The sequence below is a fragment of the Plectropomus leopardus genome, chromosome 24 (assembly GCF_026936395.1).
Source record: "Plectropomus leopardus strain MGB_pleo_1.0 chromosome 24, ASM2693639v1, whole genome shotgun sequence".
In the NCBI taxonomy this organism is placed as follows: Eukaryota; Metazoa; Chordata; class Actinopteri; order Perciformes; family Serranidae; genus Plectropomus; species Plectropomus leopardus.
Window position 1 is genome coordinate 4,954,550 of NC_142199.1, and position 23,910 is coordinate 4,978,459.

A 23,910-nucleotide genomic window follows, 5' to 3' on the forward strand; every position below is an offset into this window, starting at 1 on the left:
AATATATAGTAACATTATGATATTTGACTTTAACTTCTTCCAAAATCAAGTCTGGCTTTCAGGTACTCCATCTATCGCTGAAAATACATATAATAATGGAAATGACAATGCCAGTGTTTAATCACTAAAAATATTGTATCAATACATTTTTCTAAATATTCATTAGAATTTCTAAAAAAAAAATTAAAAAAATAAACAGTTAAAGAATGACCCGTATATACTTAACTTACTCAAATTTACCTGTAATACTTGAATTAAAAACAAGATTATTTGTCCAGAAATTGTCGTAAATGTACTTTTATTTTATTTTTTATTGAATAAGTCTTGAAAACCATTAAATTTCAGATACCTGTAGACACCCTGTAATGTCATGACCAGTTTCAGCCACTCGATGTCGCCAATTACGCATAAATGAGGAGCAGGTGCGCCTCTGCCGATCCCAGAATAATCAGAACAATTCAGTCATCAGCTGAATGAATATTGATTGATAAGTAAACGACAGTTGGTGCAGTGCATTTGTTTGAGATAAAAACATATATTTTTAAATAATCTGTCTTAAAATGTAGGTTAAATGTTGGATTTTGGCTGATTATTTTTGTGCGACAGGTGCAGCGTGTACCTGGAGTCAGCTGTGGGTGCTGGAGGCGGAGGCTCGGTGTGCGTGTGTGCGTGTGTGTGTGTGTGTGTGCGTGTGCGTGCGTGCGTGCAGGAGGGGTGGAGTCATGCAGTCTCCCATTGGGTGAGCGTCCAGACAGCCGCCGGAATACGGGAAGCAGCGTGAGGGCTTCGGGTGAGCCGCAGAAGCTTGGCCCTACCTGTCCTCCATTTCTCAACCACGTTGGAGCCTCAGACAGCCTCGTTTTTACGTGTTCTGCTCCAATGGAGGCGGCGGTGCTGAACCACGCGATAATGACGGAGGTGGACTGCAACAGCAACACGCTGAACGCAGAGCTGGAGGTGAAGAAGCTGCAGGAGCTGGTCCGGAAGCTGGAGCGGCAGAACGAGCAGCTGCGCACCCGGGCGACGAGCTGCTCCGGCGGCCCGCTTGTGCTGCCTGTGTCCCCGGCGTGCGTGATCAGCGGCGCCGGCGGGTACTGCCTGCCCAGCCCGCTGCCCACCCTGCTCTGCCAGACGTCCTTGGGGTCATTGGAGGAGCCTTTCGACTATTTCCAGCCGCACTCCGGCGGGGGTGGAGCGGCTGCGGGGGAGGCGGAGGACGGTTCCGAGCCGTCGGTTCTGGATGAGCTGGAACTTTTGGATTTTGATTCTCTGTGCTGCTCGGACGACTCTGATGAAACATGGTAACTATTTTAATTTTCAACCATTTGTTGCTTTTGTGCAGAAGCTGTAAGTCATGACTCCTGCATGCACATTTAGATGCTTAATTCAGATTTCTTTTTCATTGTGTCTGGATGTGTCCAGCCTCCTGCAGGACAAAGACACACAGACACACACACCCCCCCCCACACACACACACACACTTTGGAAGTGAATTAGCAGAGATGAGATGCCACATGTTTTTAGGCCTGTCAGCAATGCTGCACCAAGCTGCCATTCTTCCTCTGTGCATGAGACACATCTAAAAATGCTATTTTGCTGCATGCTTTTGCCTTATTGCCTTGATCTACCTATCTCTAAGTTTAACCCCCAAAATGCCCCAAAACATCAATTTGAAAGAGGTAGTGTGGCTTCTTTCCTTAAATGTATTCCAAAAGCCTGCAGAAAAACTCTCTAAATTGTCATTTATTGCCTTCTTCCTCTTAAAAAGCGCAATGTTGTTGCTAAATAACCAAAATAAGGAACTGAAATGTTGCCAAATATGCTGCAACTTGCAGGCTGAAGTGACAATGTCATGCGAATAACAGGGAGATGCTTAGTGTGAATAGTATCAGTTTTCTCTGTATAATAGGACTACAGGTGTTTTCATTAGTCGTCTATTGATTCAGCTTTTCAGGCATTAAGGTTTCACTATAGGTCACAGTTCGGTATTCACCTTGCTAATTTTTTCGGTTAATGATGGGAAAACTCTAACGTATAGAGTCAGTGTTGATGTTGACAATGATAAACATTTGAAATAGAAAAGAGCACAGGTGGATTTTGATGCAATGGGCCCCTGGGCACAGCTATGCAAAGGGCCCCACCACCTGTACTACACAGGAGCAACACACAGCGCTGTGGTTTGTTGTGTCTCTTGATGATTGTGACATAATTTAGTCATCTTATGTCTCTTGTCAATTGTTGTCAAGTGGTTGTTTTGTGTCTTCATTTAGTTGTCTTGTGTCTCCTTGTAGTGGTTTTGTGAGTCTTTGTAGTCATTTTGCGCATCTTTGTGGTTATTCATTGTCCCTTTGTGGTTGTTTTTGTCTCGTTTTAGTTTTTTTGTCTCTCCTTGGGTTGTTTTGTGTCTTCTTTGTTGCTACTTTTTGACATTTGACATTTTGCCCTGGGGCCCGTGACACTGGTCCTGTGTCTGTTCAGTCAGAATTTACTGATTAGTTTTGTAATTTTTTGTATATTATAAATATACAGGGAATAACATGAATGTTTATGTGCTGAGATTTACAGATTCAGAGTCCAGTTTCCAGTTTATTGTCTAAATATGTAGCAACAGTCCTGCAGTAAAGTCCTGCATTTATACAGTCACAATGTCATTCTGTTTTCGACGTTTTCAACTTCATGGTCATTTTGAACACTCTAGTTTGTCGTACTCTTAAAAATATATTGCATAACACTGAGAGGTGTTTCTAATATTTTGTCCACCCCATATATATCGGTGATGATAGACTACATGGTAGAACGAGAGGAGATCAAAGTTATCTTTGAGGAGTAAAGATGCGGCTGATTCTGCACTGCAGCACATTTGCATTCATCTTTTATTTGGCGTCTTCACGTCTCAGGCGTGTCCCCTCCTCGCGTCTAGGAATAGTCGCCGAGGTGTGTTTGTGTGTCCCCTTCAGGTCTCACCTGATGTCTGCGACAGTTTTAATCTATAATTCAGCTCCCTCCCTGCGTGTTGCCTGCAGAGCAAAATCGCGTAGGAGTTCAGGGCTGTCAGAATAATCAGATCCACTCTGTTTGAACGGCGTCGCTCCTCTTCCTCATACCTGAAAAGCTCAGCATCACCTCGAAGCCGGAGGAGAGATGTTGTGACTCAGGAGGAGATGAGTCGGTAGAAATAACATGTGCTGTATAATGCAAAACAAAAAATCACAGTGATACTGCATCGAAAAACTGCATAGAAATGGCACCTGTTACTTAGCGACGACTTTCCGTTTTTGGTAAGTTTCCTGTGATTGTGTGAAACAGAAGACTTTATGTTCAGTGATGCGTTATTTTAAACAATAAGATATTAAAGCTGAAATCTTTCAAATATTAGACACACTTGTTCAGTATCTCTTTGTAGTAGTTTTGTGTCTTTTGTTTTTTGTGTCTCGTGGGTTTTTTTTTTGCATCACTTTGTGTCTCATTTTGTGTGTGTGTCTCCTTATGGTTCTTTGTTGTCTTTATACTCATGATGTGTCTCTCTGGCGTCATTTTGTGTGTCCCTGTAGTTGTTTGGTGTCTCTTTGTGGCTATTTTGTGTCTACTTTTGGTTGTTTTGTGTCCTGTGTAGTTGTCTCATGTCTCCTTATGGCGGTTTTGTGTCTCTGTGTCGTCATTTTGTGTCTCCTTGATGATGTTTTGTTCTTTTTTTGGTTGTTTTGTGTCTCCTTGTGTTTTTTGTGTGTGTTATTGTAGTCATTTCATGTCACCTTGTGGATTTTGTGTAGTGTTTTTGTCTCCTTGTGATTGTTTTGTGGTTTTTTTTGACTGTCCCGTGGCAGTTTAGACATCTGTCTCCTGTGTCTCTTTCCAGGTTGTATGTGCCGTCCAAGTCCAGAGAGACAGACACCTCCGTCTCACCGCTGCAGTGGTGCCGGCAGGCTCTGGACTCTCCCAAATCAGAGGTGGAGGCCGCCAGGAGATCACTGTCCCTCCGACTGGAACAAGGTACAGACTGTTTGTGTGGAAAGAAAATGAGCGTGATTGTCCCCCGAGGGTGAGGCTGTGCTGAACTCAGAAGAGCCGACTGTGCAAGTGAAGAATCTGTCGTCAGAAAGTGTTAAATTACAAGTTACTGTGCATCGTCACGTCTGAGTCAAGCTAAAAGAGTGAAATCACACCTTTTGATTTGTTACCAAACGGCTCAGAGCGCTGCTGCAGCTGAAGCAGCGCTCTGAGCACAGATGCTTTTTCGATCTTTAGCTGAAGCGTTTCTGGACGAGTTCTGTCTCTTTTTAGGGAGCTTTCGAAAGTGCAAACAAAAACAAGTGATGCTTAGTTCCATTTTCTCCTGGTTGCACGTTTCTCACTGTGAGATGCCAAATACAGTCAGTGTGAAACAGCACTGAGCTCACTGAGGTTCGCTTCAGAGTGCTTAATAACTAACATTAGTGGAGAACTTTTTTTTGGTGGCAGCAGTTTGATTTAAAGAGCACAAATTTCCTTCTCGGTTTAGCAGCATCGGCAGATCATGAGCTTGTTGTCGTTTTGCTCTCTATGGTCGTTATTCATCTCTATTGTCGTGTTTGTCTCTGTGGTCATTATGTGCGTCTTTTAAGTTGTTTTTTGTCATTTTGAGTGTATTTGTAGTTGCCTTGCGTAGTTGTTTACGTCTCTTTATCGTGGTTATTTGTCCTTTTGGTCATTTTTTAGTGTCTTTACAGTCATTTTAGTCTTTTTGGTAGTTGCTATGCATCTCCTAAGCTTTCTCGACTGTCTATTGTCTCTGCAGTTGTTTTGCATCTCTTTCTCGTTGTTTTCTGTCTCTTAGTGGTAATTTTGAGTCCATCTGTTGTTGTTTATGTCTCTCTCTCATGATTTTGTATCATTTTGTAGTCGTTTTGCCCCTTTTTGTAGTAATTTTGTGTCTCTTTCCAGCTGTTTTGCATGTTTGTAGGTGTTTTTCATCTCTTGCTTGTAGTTTTTTTTATCTTCGTCTTCATTTTGTATTTGCTTTGCTTTTAGTTATTTTGTGTCTCTTTGTGGTTGTTTTGCTTCTTTTTGTAGTTGTTATGGGTCTCTTTGTGTACCTTTGCAGCTGTTTTGCATCTCTTTATAGTCGTTTAGTGTCTCTTTGTGGCACCGTTGGCTGCTGAGCCTGTGCCTGATTGGCCGGTTTAGGAATCTGTCAACGTTTAGCACACGCTGATATCACTGTGGACCCGCCTCAATAGACGAGAATGCAATTCAGATGCAAGAATCTTTTTGGCTTTAAGGAGTACAGTTAAATTTCTGTGTTTAAGTGTGTGTGTGTGTGTGTGTGTGTGTGTGTGTGTGAGTGGGGGGGGGGGTGAAGGAGTCCCTCGCTGTCTAGTGAACGATGCTGGAAACGTCTCCCTGGAGTTCAGCTGGAGTTCAGTCTCGGGGTGTTTCTAATTTCAGATTTGTCACTTTTCCTGCATTACAGAGTATTTCATGTTTGAAAATCTCTTTCACATTTTATCTTAATGATTTTAGGCCTCATCTAGTCTCTAGAAGTGGCTGTTTAAAGGTTGTTTTTCTGTAATTTCCCTTTTTTATTGCTGCTCTTCAGTCTTGTGTTTCTTCTTTTGTTTTCGTAAGAAGCCTGTTCCTCAGCGGCCGTGCTGAAGCCAGGGCTGAGACAGCAGATTAGTTTGCAGGATGCTTCTCTCCTTCAGGCTATTTTAAACTGATGTACACACAGCTTTAACACATTTCGCTCCCTGACTCACGCACAACACAAATCTTTGCCAGGAAGAACTGTTGAATTGTTTCCCGTCGAGACTTTATAGCTCGATGCCCTCGCTGACGTGAGTGGGAGGCCGTCTGGCGCCAAAGTCATCAATTAAGAGTTTCAGAGAGATGTGATCAAATAAAGTGAGACTGGAAGAAAATGAAAAGTGTCAAGATTGCTAGTGTTTATTTATATTTATATTTATTCATGTTGGTTGGCTTGTTGAGCCTGTCTCAATGTTGTCAAACTTAGATTAGTCCTTTTTTTGGAGGTTTTTTTGCCATCATTTGAATACAGAAAAACAGTGTTGGAAGTAGTTTTTAGGTGTTCAACATGATAACAGGATGCAAAACGCCCATAAATGTCAGAGGCAGTGTCAGATACTTACTCGCCATTATCACAACTTTGATTTCGGGGTCCAGTATACGCTGTGTGATTTTGGGCTGTCCCAGATGAAAGATGACCATCGTGACAGAGATGTGGCACAGTGAGAGAGGCTCAAGAATGGCAGTGCCTTCTTCTCGCTTCAGCTGTTTTCAGAAATTATTCTGTTAGTTTTTTCGACAGAATAACAAAATTGTCATGAGAGAGCAGATACAACTGGCAGCGTATTTATCCGCTCAGGTGCGTTTCAAGATTGGTCCAGGAGAGTCAGAGCGACTTTTTCAGCGGTTACAGTGGTTATACTGGAACACATACATACGCATACATATACGCGTAAGCATACACATATATGTAATTAATTAAAGCAATAAAAAAGAGTTCTCATTAAAGCCAGGAACTGAGGAAACTAAATAAATAAAATACTAGTAAAATAGTAGTTGATAAAATGGTAACTAAAAGGATAACAGGACAAAATAATAGATAAAAATGTTAAAAAATAATTCAGTAGTATAGCATATAGTAAAACAAACTAAAATGTGTACAGTAGTCAAAAGATTAATAGGTAAGGTTCAATTAAAAGCCAGACTAAAATGACTACATATAAATAAATAAATGCGCTCATATTCCCATGGATGTATGAAGAGAACCGGTTTGTTTGTCTCCATACTTTAGGGCTGCCACTTACAAACACTTATATAGTTATTAATACTTTAATCTGACCATTTTGATTTTTTCTTGAGTATTCAATAAAACTTTTGATGCAGAAACTTTCAGAAAATAGTCAAAAGTTTATTAAACTTGTGAAAAGTGGCCAATGTAAATGTAACTGTCCTCAGGTTAAAGTTAGATCACCTTCACTTCTCTGTCACTAATAGGACTCAGCAGGACACTGGACCTTACAGACGATAATCCGTCCGCGCCTTGTAGCATTAAGCAGATCAGGCCGCAGTCACCTGACCCGCATGTCTGACGTGATTAATTACATCATGCACCACTGAAGAAGAGGACAACATTTGAGCAGGAAGTACCCCTGCTGAGCTGTCATGGTTACATCAACAGTGATGTCGAGTCTGTCTCTTGGTGTGTGTTCATGGTTGTCATGGTTACTGCATGGAGCGACTTTTTAAAAATAGATTTTCACGTCTTGAGCTAATCGACAGCTGACCAGGAAAAAAAAGAGTTTGCTTTTTTTTTTTTTTAACAATCTGGATGTCGGTCTGTTAGAGAAGTCCTCGTTGAATATATGAGTTCCTTTTGTAGGTTGCAGTGTGTGTGTGTGTGTGTGTGTGTGTGTGTGTGTGTGTGTGTGTGTGTGTGTGTGTGTGTGTGTGTGTGTGTGTGTGCCACAGCTCCCACGGTCTCAGCTGAACAGGCAGCTTAGCACCCAGAGGCCTCTAATGAGAGGAGACTCACCTGCGTGGGCGCCTCTGTGCGAGGACGCTTTAGCACTCTGTGAAAATAAAACCATTATCTGGAGACTTTTCAAGGAAATGCAGTTTTTTCTTGGACTTCTCTTTTGTCGGCGGCCTCTTTATAAAAGCTTCTACATTTACTGCTGTCACTGTGTCGTCTGGGGTCGTGAAAACGTGTATTACACACACTCGTATCACACTGCGCACCAAATGCACTTTTCAAAATATTTTATATGAAGTCTCGACAGATTTTCCATATCGTTTAAATTAGCTAAACATTCTGATATGATATTGTGAATTTGTAAAATAATAATAAGCTGTCTGTGCTCTAACACAGCAAAGTCTTTCTGGCGCTCCTCTCCCCAGCTCACACTACGTTTTTTTCCCTTAATATTCCTGCAACAAATCACTTCCCACGAAATAACTGAACAAGATGTCTCCTTGAGCGAGACTTGCTCACAATGACAAACTGCACAAATACTGGACCAAATTTTAAAATGCTTGTCCCTTAGTATAATTTTTTTCTGCAGCTTTAACAGCCTCTTTTCAGTTTCTCCCACAGAGTTCGGATGGGTTATTTCACACCAAACAGCCAAAACCATGCTTGTATGGACCTAATATTATACATAGTGGCATGCAAAACATTGCAGGGTGTCCACATACTTGTGGCCAGCTTTGACCTGGATATCTGGGTCTCAGTGTTGACCACAATCCTGCGAAGTTGCAGCCGCTGTGCAGCGTGTTGCATCAGAGGCGCTGCACTCCTGCGCATCAGAGTGAGCGTCGGGCGGAGGAATCCTCCCACCAGCTCGGCCCCTGTTGCCTGTCTCCGCCTCTGGTTCTGAGTACAGCGAGAAATGGAGAGCTGTTGCCATGGAAACGGTTTACATGAAAGCGAAGCGCCCCTTCCTTTTGTCCGTAGCTTCTTGTGGCTCATATTCACACTGAAAGGTAATAAAGAGAAATCCTCTGTCTGAATCTTTATCCCCAAGATATTCACATCAGCGCTGCTTCAGCCACAACTTTGTCCTCTACAGCTATGAATAGTAACCCAAGTGTGTGTGTGTGTGTGTGTCTGTCTGTGCATCTCTGTGCATCTCTGTGCGTCTCTGTGCGTCTCTGTGCATCTCTGTGTGTCTGGGCACCAGGTACAGCTGCAGTGTGTGAGCAGCTCTGTTGTGTTGAATGCAGCTTTGTCCCTTTGTGCTGAGCGCGTGTGGAGCTGTTGAATAGAGCCGTACGTGACAGTCACAGAGCGGTGAGGTAACGGCTGCACAGTGCCGGCTCTCTCTGCAGAGACGCCCGTTTGTTTTTGTATTTGCATTTTGGTTGTGTTTGTAAGAGCCAGTTTTGACTTTCAATCAGTCAAACCACAAGCGATTTACCAAAGATGCTAAAATTACTAGAATCTCAATCAAACAGAATAAACTGAATTGGTTTGTTTTATTATTTTTCTGTATTTAACCAGGTTTGAGATTAAAAATCTTTTTTCCAGAGAGACCTGGCCAAGACAAAACAATGCTTTTGTCTTATTGATTGCTATGTGATATACACTACTGATTTTCATGATACGTTTTGTTATTGATCTCCTCTTTACTTGTTTCTCCTCCCACTCCTCAGTCTCCAGGTGGCGCAGCTCCCTGTCCAGCCCCTCTCCCACCTCCTCCCCCGGCCCTCCTCTGAGTCGAGTGGCCGGTGTGTCACCTATAAGTGCTTCCCCTTCAGCCAAACCCTGCTCCCAGTCATCTGACAGACACGGTAACTCCAGACTACAACGTTGAACTTTTTATCTCGACAGCAGCTCTGAAAAACTCAAATCTCTCTCTCTACCCTCCCTCCTTTAGCTCCATCCCTGTCCTCCCCGCTCCACCCGGTCCTCCATCGGACGTTGAGTCCTGTAGGGAAGGATCTCTCCCCCCTAGCTGAGAGGACTCCCACGTTCCTCCCTGCGAGCCGCAGTAAGCCTAACCGCAGCTTCTTCCTCCCTGCTGCCTCGTACAGAACAGAACATCAAACTGAATACGTACAGTAATCAGAATAATAATATGCAGGTGCTCGGTATAGAACTGGGTCAACCACAAGCTCTTAAGATATCATGGAGGTTGAGGGAGTAAGAGAATATATTTCCGCTGCAGCTTTGAGCTACGGTTCAAAAATCAAACTGTGCTGCAGCCTTTTTGTGCATTATTCGTGATGGAAAGAAATAATGTTCCAGACTCGGCAGAGGGGGAAGCTGCAGGGAACGAGAGAGGCTCAGTGTTTGTGTAGGGACTGCCACAGGGGCGCACTGTGGCTTCTTACCCTAGGGCTCAATTCCATGACGATGATAGTTCAAACAGCATTAAAAAGCCATGGCCTGCTCTTTAGCTTTCTCTTATTAGATATGCTGTTCCAAATCTAAAACTCACTTTAATCTGTCTGCCCCATTTGTGTGTCACTGAAGTGATATAATGTTTTCAAGGCCATGGCCAGAAATATAAAAATACTGAGTCCAAATTTCAACAACAAAACTCTGTGCAAAAGGCAATAAGCTGCTTGGCAAGAGATGCCCTGCAAACTGCAAGAGAGGTGGCAAAAAAATACCTAAAAGTTATTTTTTAATTAAAAAAAAAAGAGTGAGAGAAAAATAGGGGCAAAAACACTATAATATTTATAATTTGTTTTTATTATTGAAAAGGTTGTTGTGCTAATTCTTTGGTCATTTTCTTGTATTTTATTCTTTGCCCCATTATTATTATTATTTATTTATTCTCTATGTTTTTATTGTATTTTTAATTGTAATTTTCAGGTTTCAGACTGTGTGTTTCAGGTACTGAAACTCTTAGATTGGTGGCTTTTCTTGATGCTGAAACAGTGTAGTTGATATCACTGGTGCTGGTCTCTGTTCCTGGTGTGGAAACATTTTGTGTGGTCGCTATCTTTGGTGCTGAAAAATTAATCTGGTAGCTGTTCTTAGTGTTAAAACAATTATTCTTGTTGCTATTCGTGGTATAACACTGAGTCTGAGAGCTGTCCTTGGTGCTAAGACACGTAGTCTTGTTGCTGTCCGTGGTGCTGAAACACTTGGTGTGGTCACTGTTCTCAGTGCTGGACCACCAAGTCTGGATTCTGTTCTTGGTGCTGAAACACTTAGACTGGTAGCTTCTCGATGCTGGAAGCAGTTAGTCTCGTCTCTGTTTTTGGTGCTGTTGCTTTAACGCGAACTGTGGTCAGTGTTGTAGGTGCTGAAATGTTAGATCTGGGTGCTGTTCTTGGTGCTGAAACACTGAGTCCGGTCCCTGTTCTCAGTGCTGGACCGTTTAGTCTGGACACTGTTGTTTGTGCTGAAACATGAACTGTGGTTGATGTTCTTGTTGCTGGAACATTTATTCTGGTCGCTGTTCTTGGTGCTGTGACACTTATTCTTGTTGCTGTCCATGGTGCTGTAAGACTTAATCTTGTGGCTGTTCTCGGAGCTGAAACACTTAGTCCAGTCAGTTTCCTTGGCGCTAAAACAGTCTGGTCACTGTTTTGGTGCTGAAACACAGTGTAGTCGATATTGCTGATGCTGGAGCCTTTTCTTGGTGTGGAAACATTTAGTCCGGTAGCTTTCCGTGGTGCTGAAACACTGTTCTCAGCGCCGTCTGCTGGCTGTTCTTGGTGCTGAAAAACTTGTTGCTGCTTTTAGTGCAAATTATCAAAGTTGTGAATAGCATCATGTGAAGCTCATTGCTCATCGTGTGCTGTCTTTATTTGTAAAATGGGCCACAGTTTTTTGAAAAATTGAAAAATTTCAAGAAGTTCAGGCGCAACATGTCTTTTGAGAAAGGAAGATAACGCTACTGAGAATAATCCAAAAACCTCACTGTAAACGGTTTCAATACATTCAAGAGGATTTCAGTATTTCAAGTGAACAGCCATTAGTGATAAGTGAGAAAATATGTAAAATGTGGGTAAAATATTCCAAAAAGGCAAATAAAAGTTTGCAGAAAACTTGTCCTCAGACGCCACATGAGAACAAAATGTGACCAAAGTAATTAGAATAACAACAGTGATGATGGGCCGGATTATTCGAGAGAGCAGGAATATCATTAACCGAGAAGAGGTTGGTGTAACCTCTCTGATAATATTTCTGCCTCACTGCTGCTTAACAGACTCTAGTTCTCTGAGCCTCCATCAGTTTGGATCCTTCATCTTTATGCAGAGGACACTCAGAAGACTCAAGGGCTTCTCTCATTACCGAGCTGAGCTCCAGTGACTGTCTCATTTGTTTAACTCTGTCAGAAATGAGCAGGAAAGTGAAGATGATGAGAACCAAGGTTTTATTTTTGTTTGAAGGCCGCAGCCTCCGGCGCTCCACCCTCAGCCCCCAGTCCTCCATGGACAGCGACCTCGGTGCTTCAGAGGTGGAGGATGACTCCATCACTCTGGGATACAAACTGCAGGACCTCACCGACGTCCAGGTTATGGCCCGACTGCAGGAGGAGAGTGAGTTATTGATTCAAACAGACACACAACACAAAGCTAGAATAATTGCTAAACCAAGCCATTGTTAATAGTTATTAGTTGCACGTGTATGACAATTGATACGATGGAAAAAGCTTTTAATGCAAGATGCAAAATATCATTATGACATAATACAAATTACATAATAAATAAAATAAAATGATGATACAATAAAATAAGAAAACAGACACTCAGAATAACAGTCTGACCCTGGCAGTGGAAAAAATAAACACTTCAAGTGAACGTGAATAGACAGCGTGACATAGTTGCTCAATACTGAACCAACTTCAAAAACTGTTCCCATTAGACACAAACATGGGAAGTTTTTCAAAGTGACCCTTTAAACTGTTTCAAGTCAATTGAGTCAATATAATTTAAAAAACATTTTGGGAAAAATGGATTGTATAGTTTCTTTTGGCTGTTTTTTTGTCGTTTCTCTGTCGTTGTCTGCCGATTGACTTCTGCTGCTGTCCATCTGTCTCTGTTGTTCCCTCCTTTCTAATATTTTAACATATGACACCAGATCTCAGAGCCCATCGCTACTTCAGCTTCATTAACCCCAGAAGGTGATGATTGTGTCTGTGTGTGTTTGTCCTGGCCTTTGTGTGTGTGTCTGTGTCTGTGTCTGTGTCTGTGTGTGTGTGTGTGTGTGTGTGTGTCTGTCTTGCACGCTGGTCCTCATATTTTGCTCCCCCAGGTCTAAGACAGGACTACGCCAGCACGTCCTCCGTCCTGGCCAACCGCCGCAGCCAGAGCTTCACCTTCCAGCTCAGCCAGCTCAGCGCCGGCCCCGACCTGGAGGAGGAAGACGAGGAGGACGACGAAGACTACGGCCTCCTGCCCCCGCCGCAGCCGCGCCTCACCCGCCTGCCACACTCCCACACCTTCTCCAGCATCCGAGACTGGCGAAGAAGCACCACTTCCCTGTCCACCCCACCTTCCACCCCCTCCACCCCGCCTTACCCTTCCGCTGGCTTCGCCTTTCAACCGCAGCTCCAGGCCCAGCCGCAGGGACTGGGACTGGGCAGCCTCTGCGCAGCCGAGCAGCATGGCTTCAGACCAGGATCAGGTGAGAAATAACAAGCTGTTGATTATTTTATAGATAATCAATGACTTATTTGGTCTTTAAAATGTCAAAGAAATTTCCAAAAATATCAATCAGAGGTCAAGATGATGTTGTCAGTTGTCTATGTTTTTCCACAACTCAAAGATATTTAGTTTACTGTCACAAAGGAGGAAATTAAAAATCTTCACAGAAAATATTGACCTTTAAGGAGCTTGAAAAAATGGGGGAGCGGGGCTTAAATTTGTTCATCTATTATTACGTTAGTTGGGGATTAATTTTATAGTTGACATCTAGTCTAGCAATTGTTGCAGCTTTCTCGAAAAATAAAACAAAAATGTAGCTCTGGCATAAATATCCATAAACCGTGGCGCCTTTTCATAATGCAACTCAAAAAGAGTCCTCTAAGTGCCACTTTAATTTACATGTCAAAAAAATGAGGTAGAAATATGCGACATTAGACCATACTTATCGAAATACACTGTCACCCACTAATAAGTTATCTCTTTGTTTACATGTTGTGTACGTGCAATATTTCTGTGTGTATTTGTATATATGTGTATTGTTTGAAACTTCATCGCGGGGTCCAGCTGAATATGAGAGTAAGTCAACATTATTTTCCACTAACTCCTAAATTAAAAGTAATGTGATAAACTAGTCTTCTCTCTCTAATCGTGTCCACGTCTCGGACTGACCTGCGCTGATGTCCTTTACACCTTAAGAATAACTTTGTCTAAGCCTCTTGTACAAGCACTCTTAAAGCCGTCAGACTGGCGTGCTTTTCCGTTTCGAGGCGGAGACGAGAGAGAGAGAGAGAGAGAATTTGATGGGATTAGGGTTAGGAGTGTATATCTGACTGAGGGGGCTGGAAAACTGTTCTCACAGCAGCTTTAAAAGGAACAAGCATGACTCAGCAGCTCACACAGTACACTGTAACGCATTTATTGATATGTTGACAACTTAAAGCTTTTATGCCAGTAAATATGTCTATTTTTACGTTAAAATTTGTCATAGTGCATCTCTTAACTTCATTTGTTTGTGTGTCTTTGTCAGATAAGCTGCGGAGGAGCATGCCTAACCTTGTCAGAACTCCCAGCATGCCCAGTGTGCCCATTCCAACCAACCCCAGTGCTTCCCCTTCTTTGCTTCGTAACAGCCAGAGTTTCGATTCATCCAGTGGGCTGGCTCGACTGCAGTCCTCCAGTAAGACACAGATTCTCTTGTTTTATTTTTGTTTATTTTGGGGCCACTTGTGGAATAAAGGTACACTCAACCCTTCCTTGGCCCTTTGTTGCAGGTCATCCACTCTCTCTTTCCCCTGTTCACACTTAAGCTGACCTATCCGAATGCAGGCGAAAAAGCCCCAAAAAATCTTTGAAACAAAAAGTTTACAGAGGCTTGCACAACTTGTGCAGTTTAGTCCAAGTCTCTTTTGTGCAGTATATGCTCTGTACTCCCCAAACAGATACAGTTTTACATAAAACTGATCTGAATCTGAAGCTTTATTATGCTCTCTTCAAAGCCAGAATCCACTGACAAAAGTCATTTTACCTCGTTGAGCGCTGGACTTGCTGGTCTACCGCTGCCTCAATCAGTTAGTTTGTTTGTGCTGTTTTGTGACTTTGGTGTTTAAAAGGTGAGTTTGGATTCATCAAAGTTGAACAACAACACAGACTAACTAAGTGATCGCAGCAGCAGTAGACCAACAACTTCTGTGTTCAAGAATCTAAAACGATCCTTTTCTTCAGTAGAGTTCAGTTCTCCATCAGAAAGGGCTGTTTGCAAAGTACTGTTGTTAAACGTGGACAACTGTGACTTCAAATTATCAAGTAGTTTCTCTGTTTTTTTTTGGATTCTTAATTCACTGCAGAGGCATAAGAGAAAAACTACGTTTTCTTAACAAATTCAAAGTAACAGTGAGTAATTTATATGCAAACCATCATTTGAGAAATTAAGAATTGAAAACGTTTTTTTATCATGAAATACATATGCAAATTGATCTAATGCAATCATTTGTCTGTTATCCACCTCCAGTCCCTTCCCCAGGCCAGCTACAAAACAGGGTCCAGAGCGTCGGGAACTTCTCCTCATTATCACGGCAGCCGATAAAGGCCACCGCCTACGTCAGTCCCACCATTAAGGGCTCGTCCTCCATGCCAACCACCACCAGCCTCCAGGGTCTGAACGTCAGCAGCGGGATGAACACAGGGGGTGGCAGTGGCATCCCTCTGCTCAGTAAACCACCAGGTGGAGGGGGGACACCCACCTCTACGCCGAACACGCCCCGCAGCAGCCTGCCCCGTCCTGCTTCCTTTGTTGGCACTCCAAGCTCAACCCCCCGCAACAAGGTGGCCCAACCAGCTCGAAGGTAAAGTCTTTATTTATTTTATTTATGCTTGATGTTGATGTTGATGTGGCATGATGTTTTTTAGTTGCCCATCCCAATTTTATAAATGAGATATCTCGGGAAGGAAATATTTTCAATTTGTCAAAAACCTCCACAAGGACTCAACTATAAACTGTCATAGCTAAGTATGTTGTTGAAAAGAGCATAAAAAAGCAGTTTGATATTATATTATCCCAAATGGCATAAAAAAGTCAAAGTTTGACTGCTCCTAAAAATGGCTAAAAATGATAGAGAATAGTTCCTAGAGACGAGTAATAGTATACAAAGTGAAAATGAAATCCAAAAAAAGGCCAAAAACCTGATAATTTAGCATGTCCCAAAAATGGCGAAAAAAAGGCAATAGTATAGTATGGCAAAAAAGTCAAAATTTGACTGCTCCTAAAAATGGCTGAAAACTACTTAGAATAGCTTGTAGAAGCGCGTTATAGTATACAAAGTGGAAATAAAGGTCAAAAAAGGCCAAAAACCTCATAAGTTAGCATGTCCCAAAAATGGCCAAAAAAAAGGCAATAGTATAGTATGGCAAAAAAAGTCAAAATTTGACCCCTCCTAAAAATGTCTGAAAACGACTTAGAATAGCTTGTAGAAGCGCGTTATAGCATACAAAGTGGAAATAAAGTCCAAAAAAGGCCAAAAACCTGATAATTTAGCATGTCCCAAAAATGGCGAAAAAAAGGCAATAGTATAGTATGGCAAAAAATTCAAAATTTGACCCCTCCTAAAAATGGCTGAAAACTACTTAGAATAGCTTGTAGAAGCGCGTTATAACATACAAAGTGGAAATAAAGTCCAAATAAGGCCAAAAACCTGCTAATTTAGCATGTCCCAAAAATGGCGAAAAAAAAGTCAATAGTATAGTATGGCGAAAAAAGTCAAAATTTGACCCCTCCTAAAAATGTCTGAAAACGACTTAGAATAGCTTGTAGAAGCGCGTTATAGCATACAAAGTGGAAATAAAGGTCAAAAAAGGCCAAAAACCTGCTAATTTAGCATGTCCCAAAAATCGGGAACAAAAGGCAATAGTATAGTATGGTGAAAAAAGTCAAAATTGGACCCCTCCTAAAAATGTCTGAAAACGACTTAGAATAGCTTGTAGAAGCGCGTTATAGCATACAAAGTGGAAATAAAGGTCAAAAAAGGCCAAAAACCAGCTAATTTAGCATGTCCCAAAAATGGGGAAAAAAGGCAATAGTATAGTATGGCGAAAAAAGTCAAAATTGGACCCCTCCTAAAAATGTCTGAAAACGACTTAGAATAGCTTGTAGAAGCGCGTTATAGCGTACAAAGTGGAAATAAAGGTCAAAAAAGGCCAAAAACCTGCTAATTTAGCATGTCCCAAAAATGGGGAAAAAAAGGCAATAGTATAGTATGGCGAAAAAAGTCAAAATTGGACCCCTCCTAAAAATGTCTGAAAACGACTTAGAATAGCTTGTAGAAGCGCGTTATAGCATACAAAGTGGAAATAAAGGTCAAAAAGGCCATAAACCTGCTAATTTAGCATGTCCCAAAAATGGGGAAAAAAAGGCAATAGTATAGTATGGCGAAAAAAGTCAAAATTGGACCCTCCTAAAATGTCTGAAAACGACTTAGAATAGCTTGTAGAAGCGGCGTTATAGCATACAAAGTGGAAATAAAGGTCAAAAAGGCCAAAAACCAGCTAATGTAGCATGTCCCAAAAATGGGGAAAAAAAGGCAATAGTATAGTATGGCGAAAAAAGTCAAAATTGGACCCCTCCTAAAAATGTCTGAAAACGACTTAGAATAGCTTGTAGAAGCGCGTTATAGCATACAAAGTGGAAATAAAGGTCAAAAAAGGCCAAAAACCAGCTAATTTAGCATGTCCCAAAAATGGGGAAAAAAGGCAATAGTATAGTATGGCGAAAAAAGTCAAAATTGGACCCTCCTAAAAATGTCTGAAAACGACTTAGAATAGCTTGTAGAAGCGGCGTTATAGCATACAAAGTGGAAATAAAGGTCAAAGGCCAAAAACCTGCTAATTTAGCATGTCCCAAAAATGGGGAAAAAAGGCAATAGTATAGTATGGCGAAAAAAGTCAAAATTGGACCCCTCCTAAAAATGTCTGAAAACGACTTAGAATAGCTTGTAGAAGCGCGTTATAGCGTACAAAGTGGAAATAAAGTCAAAAAAGGCCAAAAACCTGCTAATTTAGCATGTCCCAAAAATGGGGAAAAAAAAGGCAATAGTATAGTATGGCGAAAAAAGTCAAAATTGGACCCTCCTAAAATGTCTGAAAACGACTTAGAATAGCTTGTAGAAGCGCGTTATAGCGCATAAAGTGGAAATAAAGGTCAAAAAGGCCAAAAACCTGCTAATTTAGCATGTCCCAAAAATGGGGAAAAAAGGCAATAGTATAGTATGGCGAAAAAAGTCAAAATTGGACCCCTCCTAAAAATGTCTGAAAACGACTTAGAATAGCTTGTAGAAGCGCGTTATAGCGTACAAAGTGGAAATAAAAAGGTCAAAAAAGGCCAAAACCTGCTAATTTAGCATGTCCCAAAAATGGGGAAAAAAGGCAATAGTATAGTATGGCGAAAAAAGTCAAAATTGGACCCTCCTAAAAATGTCTGAAAACGACTTAGAATAGCTTGTAGAAGCGCGTTATAGCATACAAAGTGGAAATAAAGGTCAAAAAGGCCAAAAACCAGCTAATTTAGCATGTCCCAAAAATGGGGAACAAAAGGCAATAGTATAGTATGGCGAAAAAAGTCAAAATTGGACCCCTCCTAAAAATGTCTGAAAACGACTTAGAATAGCTTGTAGAAGCGCGTTATAGCATACAAAGTGGAAATAAAGGTCAAAAAGGCCAAAAACCTGCTAATTTAGCATGTCCCAAAAATGGGGAAAAAGGCAATAGTATAGTATGGCGAAAAAAGTCAAAATTGGACCCTCCTAAAATGTCTGAAAACGACTTAGAATAGCTTGTAGAAGCGGCGTTATAGCATAAAAAGTGGAAATAAAGGTCAAAAAAGGCCAAAAACCTGCTAATTTAGCATGTCCCAAAAATGGGGAAAAAAAGGCAATAGTATAGTATGGCGAAAAAAGTCCAAATTGGACCCTCCTAAAAATGTCTGAAAACGACTTAGAATAGCTTGTAGAAGCGCCGTTATAGCATACAAAGTGGAAATAAAGGTCAAAAAGGCCAAAACCTGCTAATTTAGCATGTCCCAAAAATGGGGAAAAAAGGCAATAGTATAGTATGGCGAAAAAAAGTCAAAATTGGACCCCTCCTAAAAATGTCTGAAAACGACTTAGAATAGCTTGTAGAAGCGCGTTATAGCGTACAAAGTGGAAATAAAGGTCAAAAAAGGCCAAAAACCTGCTAATTTAGCATGTCCCAAAAATGGGGAAAAAAAGGCAATAGTATAGTATGGCGAAAAAAGTCAAAATTGGACCCCTCCTAAAAATGTCTGAAAACGACTTAGAATAGCTTGTAGAAGCGCCGTTATAGCGTAGAAAGTGGAAATAAAGGACAACTAAGGCTAAAATCCAGCTAATTTAGCATGCCCCAAAAATGGGGAAGAAAAGGCAATAGTATAGTATGGCAAAAAAAGTCAAAATTGGACCCCTCCTAAAATGTCTGAAAACGACTTAGAATAGCTTGTAGAAGCGCGTTATAGCGCATAAAGTGGAAATAAAGGTCAAAAAGGCCAAAAACCTGCTAATTTAGCATGTCCCAAAAATGGGGAAAAAATTCAATTGTATAGTATGGCGAAAAAAGTCAAAATTGGACCCCTCCTAAAAATGTCTGAAAACGACTTAGAATAGCTTGTAGAAGCGGCGTTATAGCATACAAAGTGGAAATAAAGGTCAAAAAGGCCAAAAACCTGCTAATTTAGCATGTCCAAAAAATGGGGAAAAAAGGCAATAGTATAGTATGGCGAAAAAAGTCAAAATTGGACCCCTCCTAAAAATGTCTGAAAACGACTTAGAATAGCTTGTAGAAGCGCGTTATAGCATACAAAGTGGAAATAAAGGTCAAAAAAGGCCAAAAACCAGCTAATTTAGCATGTCCCAAAAATGGGGAAAAAAAGGCAATAGTATAGTATGGCGAAAAAAGTCAAAATTGGACCCTCCTAAAAATGTCTGAAAACGACTTAGAATAGCTTGTAGAAGCGCGTTATAGCATACAAAGTGGAAATAAAGGTCAAAAAGGCCAAAACCTGCTAATTTAGCATGTCCCAAAAATGGGGAAAAAAGGCAATAGTATAGTATGGCTAAAAAAGTCAAAATTGGACCCCTCCTAAAATGTCTGAAAACGACTTAGAATAGCTTGTAGAAGCGCGTTATAGCATACAAAGTGGAAATAAAAGGTCAAAAAGGCCAAAAACCTGCTAATTTAGCATGTCCCAAAAATGGGGAAAAAAGGCAATAGTATAGTATGGCGAAAAAGTCAAAATTGGACCCTCCTAAAAATGTCTGAAAACGACTTAGAATAGCTTGTAGAAGCGGCGTTATAGCGTACAAAGTGGAAATAAAGGTCAAAAGGCCAAAAACCTGCTAATTTAGCATGTCCCAAAAATGGGGAAAAAAGGCAATAGTATAGTATGGCGAAAAAAGTCAAAATTGGACCCTCCTAAAATGTCTGAAAACGACTTAGAATAGCTTGTAGAAGCGGCGTTATAGCATACAAAGTGGAAATAAAGGTCAAAAAGGCCAAAAACCTGCTAATTTAGCATGTCCCAAAAATGGGGAAAAAAGGCAATAGTATAGTATGGCGAAAAAAGTCAAAATTGGACCCTCCTAAAAATGTCTGAAAACGACTTAGAATAGCTTGTAGAAGCGCCGTTATAGCATACAAAGTGGAAATAAAGGTCAAAAAGGCCAAAAACCTGCTAATTTAGCATGTCCCAAAAATGGGGAAAAAAGGCAATAGTATAGTATGGCGAAAAAAGTCAAAATTGGACCCTCCTAAAAATGTCTGAAAACGACTTAGAATAGCTTGTAGAAGCGGCGTTATAGCATACAAAGTGGAAATAAAGGTCAAAAAGGCCAAAACCTGCTAATTTAGCATGTCCCAAAAATGGGGAAAAAAGGCAATAGTATAGTATGGCGAAAAAGTCAAAATTGGACCCTCCTAAAATGTCTGAAAACGACTTAGAATAGCTTGTAGAAGCGGCGTTATAGCATACAAAGTGGAAATAAAGGTCAAAAGGCCAAAAACCTGCTAATTTAGCATGTCCCAAAAATGGGGAAAAAAAGGCAATAGTATAGTATGGCTAAAAAGTCAAAATTGGACCCTCCTAAAAATGTCTGAAAACGACTTAGAATAGCTTGTAGAAGCGGCGTTATAGCGCATAAAGTGGAAATAAAGGTCAAAAAGGCCAAAACCTGCTAATTTAGCATGTCCCAAAAATGGGGAAAAAAGGCAATAGTATAGTATGGCGAAAAAAGTCAAAATTGGACCCCTCCTAAAAATGTCTGAAAACGACTTAGAATAGCTTGTAGAAGCGCGTTATAGCATACAAAGTGGAAATAAAGGTCAAAAAGGCCAAAACCTGCTAATTTAGCATGTCCCAAAAATGGGGAACAAAAGGCAATAGTATAGTATGGCGAAAAAGTCAAAATTGGACCCTCCTAAAATGTCTGAAAACGACTTAGAATAGCTTGTAGAAGCGCGTTATAGCATACAAAGTGGAAATAAAGGTCAAAAAGGCCAAAAACCTGCTAATTTAGCATGTCCCAAAAATGGGGAAAAAAAAGGCAATAGTATAGTATGGCGAAAAAAGTCAAAATTGGACCCCTCCTAAAATGTCTGAAAACGACTTAGAATAGCTTGTAGAAGCGGCGTTATAAGCGTACAAAGTGGAAATAAAGGTCAAAAAGGCCAAAAACCTGCTAATTTAGCATGTCCCAAAAATGGGGAAAAAAAGGCAATAGTATAGTATGGCGAAAAAAGTCAAAATTGGACCCTCCTAAAAATGTCTGAAAACGACTTAGAATAGCTTGTAGAAGCGCCGTTATAGCATACAAAGTGGAAATAAAGGTCAAAAAGGCCAAAAACCTGCTAATTTAGCATGTCCCAAAATGGGGAAAAAAGGCAATAGTATAGTATGGCGAAAAAAGTCAAAATTGGACCCCTCCTAAAAATGTCTGAAAACGACTTAGAATAGCTTGTAGAAGCGGCGTTATAGCATACAAAGTGGAAATAAAAGGTCAAAAGGCCAAAAACCTGCTAATTTAGCATGTCCCAAAATGGGGAACAAAAGGCAATAGTATAGTATGGCGAAAAAGTCAAAATTGGACCCCTCCTAAAATGTCTGAAAACGACTTAGAATAGCTTGTAGAAGCTGCGTTATAGCATACAAAGTGGAAATAAAGGTCAAAAAGGCCAAAAACCTGCTAATTTAGCATGTCCCAAAAATGGGGAAAAAAAGGCAATAGTATAGTATGGCGAAAAAAGTCAAAATTGACCCCTCCTAAAAATGTCTGAAAACGACTTAGAATAGCTTGTAGAAGCGTTATAGCATACAAAGTGGAAATAAAGGTCAAAAAGGCCAAAACCTGCTAATTTAGCATGTCCCAAAATGGGGAAAAAAGGCAATAGTATAGTATGGCGAAAAAAAGTCAAAATTGGACCCTCCTAAAATGTCTGAAAACGACTTAGAATAGCTTGTAGAAGCTGCGTTATAGCGTACAAAGTGGAAATAAAGGTCAAAAAGGCCAAAAACCAGCTAATTTAGCATGTCCCAAAAATGGGGAAAAAAGGCAATAGTATAGTATGGCGAAAAAAGTCAAAATTGGACCCTCCTAAAAATGTCTGAAAACGACTTAGAATAGCTTGTAGAAGCGGCCGTTATAGCATACAAAGTGGAAATAAAGGTCAAAAGGCCAAAAACCAGCTAATTTAGCATGTCCCAAAAATGGGGAAAAAAAGGCAATAGTATAGTATGGCGAAAAAAGTCAAAATTGGACCCCTCCTAAAAATGTCTGAAAACGACTTAGAATAGCTTGTAGAAGCGCGTTATAGCATACAAAGTGGAAATAAAGGTCAAAAAGGCCAAAACCTGCTAATTTAGCATGTCCCAAAAATGGGGAACAAAAGGCAATAGTATAGTATGGCGAAAAAAGTCAAAATTGGACCCTCCTAAAAATGTCTGAAAACGACTTAGAATAGCTTGTAGAAAGCGGCGTTATAAGCGTACAAAGTGGAAATAAAGGTCAAAAAGGCCAAAAACCTGCTAATTTAGCATGTCCCAAAAATGGGGAAAAAAGGCAATAGTATAGTATGGCGAAAAAAAGTCAAAATTGGACCCTCCTAAAATGTCTGAAAACGACTTAGAATAGCTTGTAGAAGCGCGTTATAGCATACAAAGTGGAAATAAAGGTCAAAAAGGCCAAAAACCTGCTAATTTAGCATGTCCCAAAATGGGGAAAAAAAGGCAATAGTATAGTATGGCGAAAAAAAGTCAAAATTGGACCCTCCTAAAATGTCTGAAAACGACTTAGAATAGCTTGTAGAAGCGCGTTATAGCATACAAAGTGGAAATAAAGGTCAAAAAAGGCCAAAAACCTGCTAATTTAGCATGTCCCAAAAATGGGGGAAAAAAAGGCAATAGTATAGTATGGCGAAAAAAGTCAAAATTGGACCCCTCCTAAAAATGTCTGAAAACGACTTAGAATAGCTTGTAGAAGCGCGTTATAGCATACAAAGTGGAAATAAAGGTCAAAAAAGGCCAAAACCAGCTAATTTAGCATGTCCCAAAAATGGGGAAAAAAGGCAATAGTATAGTATGGCGAAAAAAGTCAAAATTGGACCCCTCCTAAAAATGTCTGAAAACGACTTAGAATAGCTTGTAGAAGCGCGTTATAGCATACAAAGTGGAAATAAAGGTCAAAAAGGCCAAAAACCTGCTAATTTAGCATGTCCCAAAAATGGGGAAAAAAAGGCAATAGTATAGTATGGCGAAAAAAGTCAAAATTGGACCCCTCCTAAAAATGTCTGAAAACGACTTAGAATAGCTTGTAGAAGCGGCGTTATAGCGCATACAAAGTGGAAATAAAGGTCAAAAAGGCCAAAAACCTGCTAATTTAGCATGTCCCAAAAATGGGGAAAAAAGGCAATAGTATAGTATGGCGAAAAAAGTCAAAATTGGACCGTCCTAAAAATGTCTGAAAACGACTTAGAATAGCTTGTAGAAGCGCGTTATAGCATACAAAGTGGAAATAAAGGTCAAAAAAGGCCAAAAACCTGCTAATTTAGCATGTCCCAAAAATGGGGAACAAAAGGCAATAGTATAGTATGGCGAAAAAAGTCAAAATTGGACCCCTCCTAAAAATGTCTGAAAACGACTTAGAATAGCTTGTAGAAGCGCGTTATAGCGTACAAAGTGGAAATAAAGGTCAAAAAAGGCCAAAAACCTGCTAATTTAGCATGTCCCAAAAATGGGGAAAAAAAGGCAAT

The 23,910-nt window shown here is 40.6% G+C and overlaps 1 protein-coding gene across 2 annotated transcripts in view; it reads left to right on the top strand.

Annotated features, from left to right (window-relative positions):
* Positions 1-731: 731 nt before the first annotated feature.
* LOC121963000 (SLAIN motif-containing protein 1-like) overlaps positions 732-23,910 on the top strand; it is a 41,775-nt gene continuing 18,596 nt past the window's right edge. The window contains exons 1-8 of one of the 2 annotated variants that reach the window (XM_088074829.1): positions 734-1,301; positions 3,857-3,990; positions 9,154-9,291; positions 9,378-9,491; positions 11,851-12,000; positions 12,716-13,087; positions 14,135-14,284; positions 15,116-15,449. In XM_088074829.1, the coding sequence (XP_087930955.1) occupies positions 880-1,301; positions 3,857-3,990; positions 9,154-9,291; positions 9,378-9,491; positions 11,851-12,000; positions 12,716-13,087; positions 14,135-14,284; positions 15,116-15,449 (1,814 nt within the window). In that variant the 5' untranslated portion in view covers positions 734-879. Of the gene's footprint in view, positions 1,302-3,856; positions 3,991-9,153; positions 9,292-9,377; positions 9,492-11,850; positions 12,001-12,715; positions 13,088-14,134; positions 14,285-15,115; positions 15,450-23,910 lie in introns of both variants that reach the window. The other variant, XM_088074831.1, reaches the window with a different exon arrangement.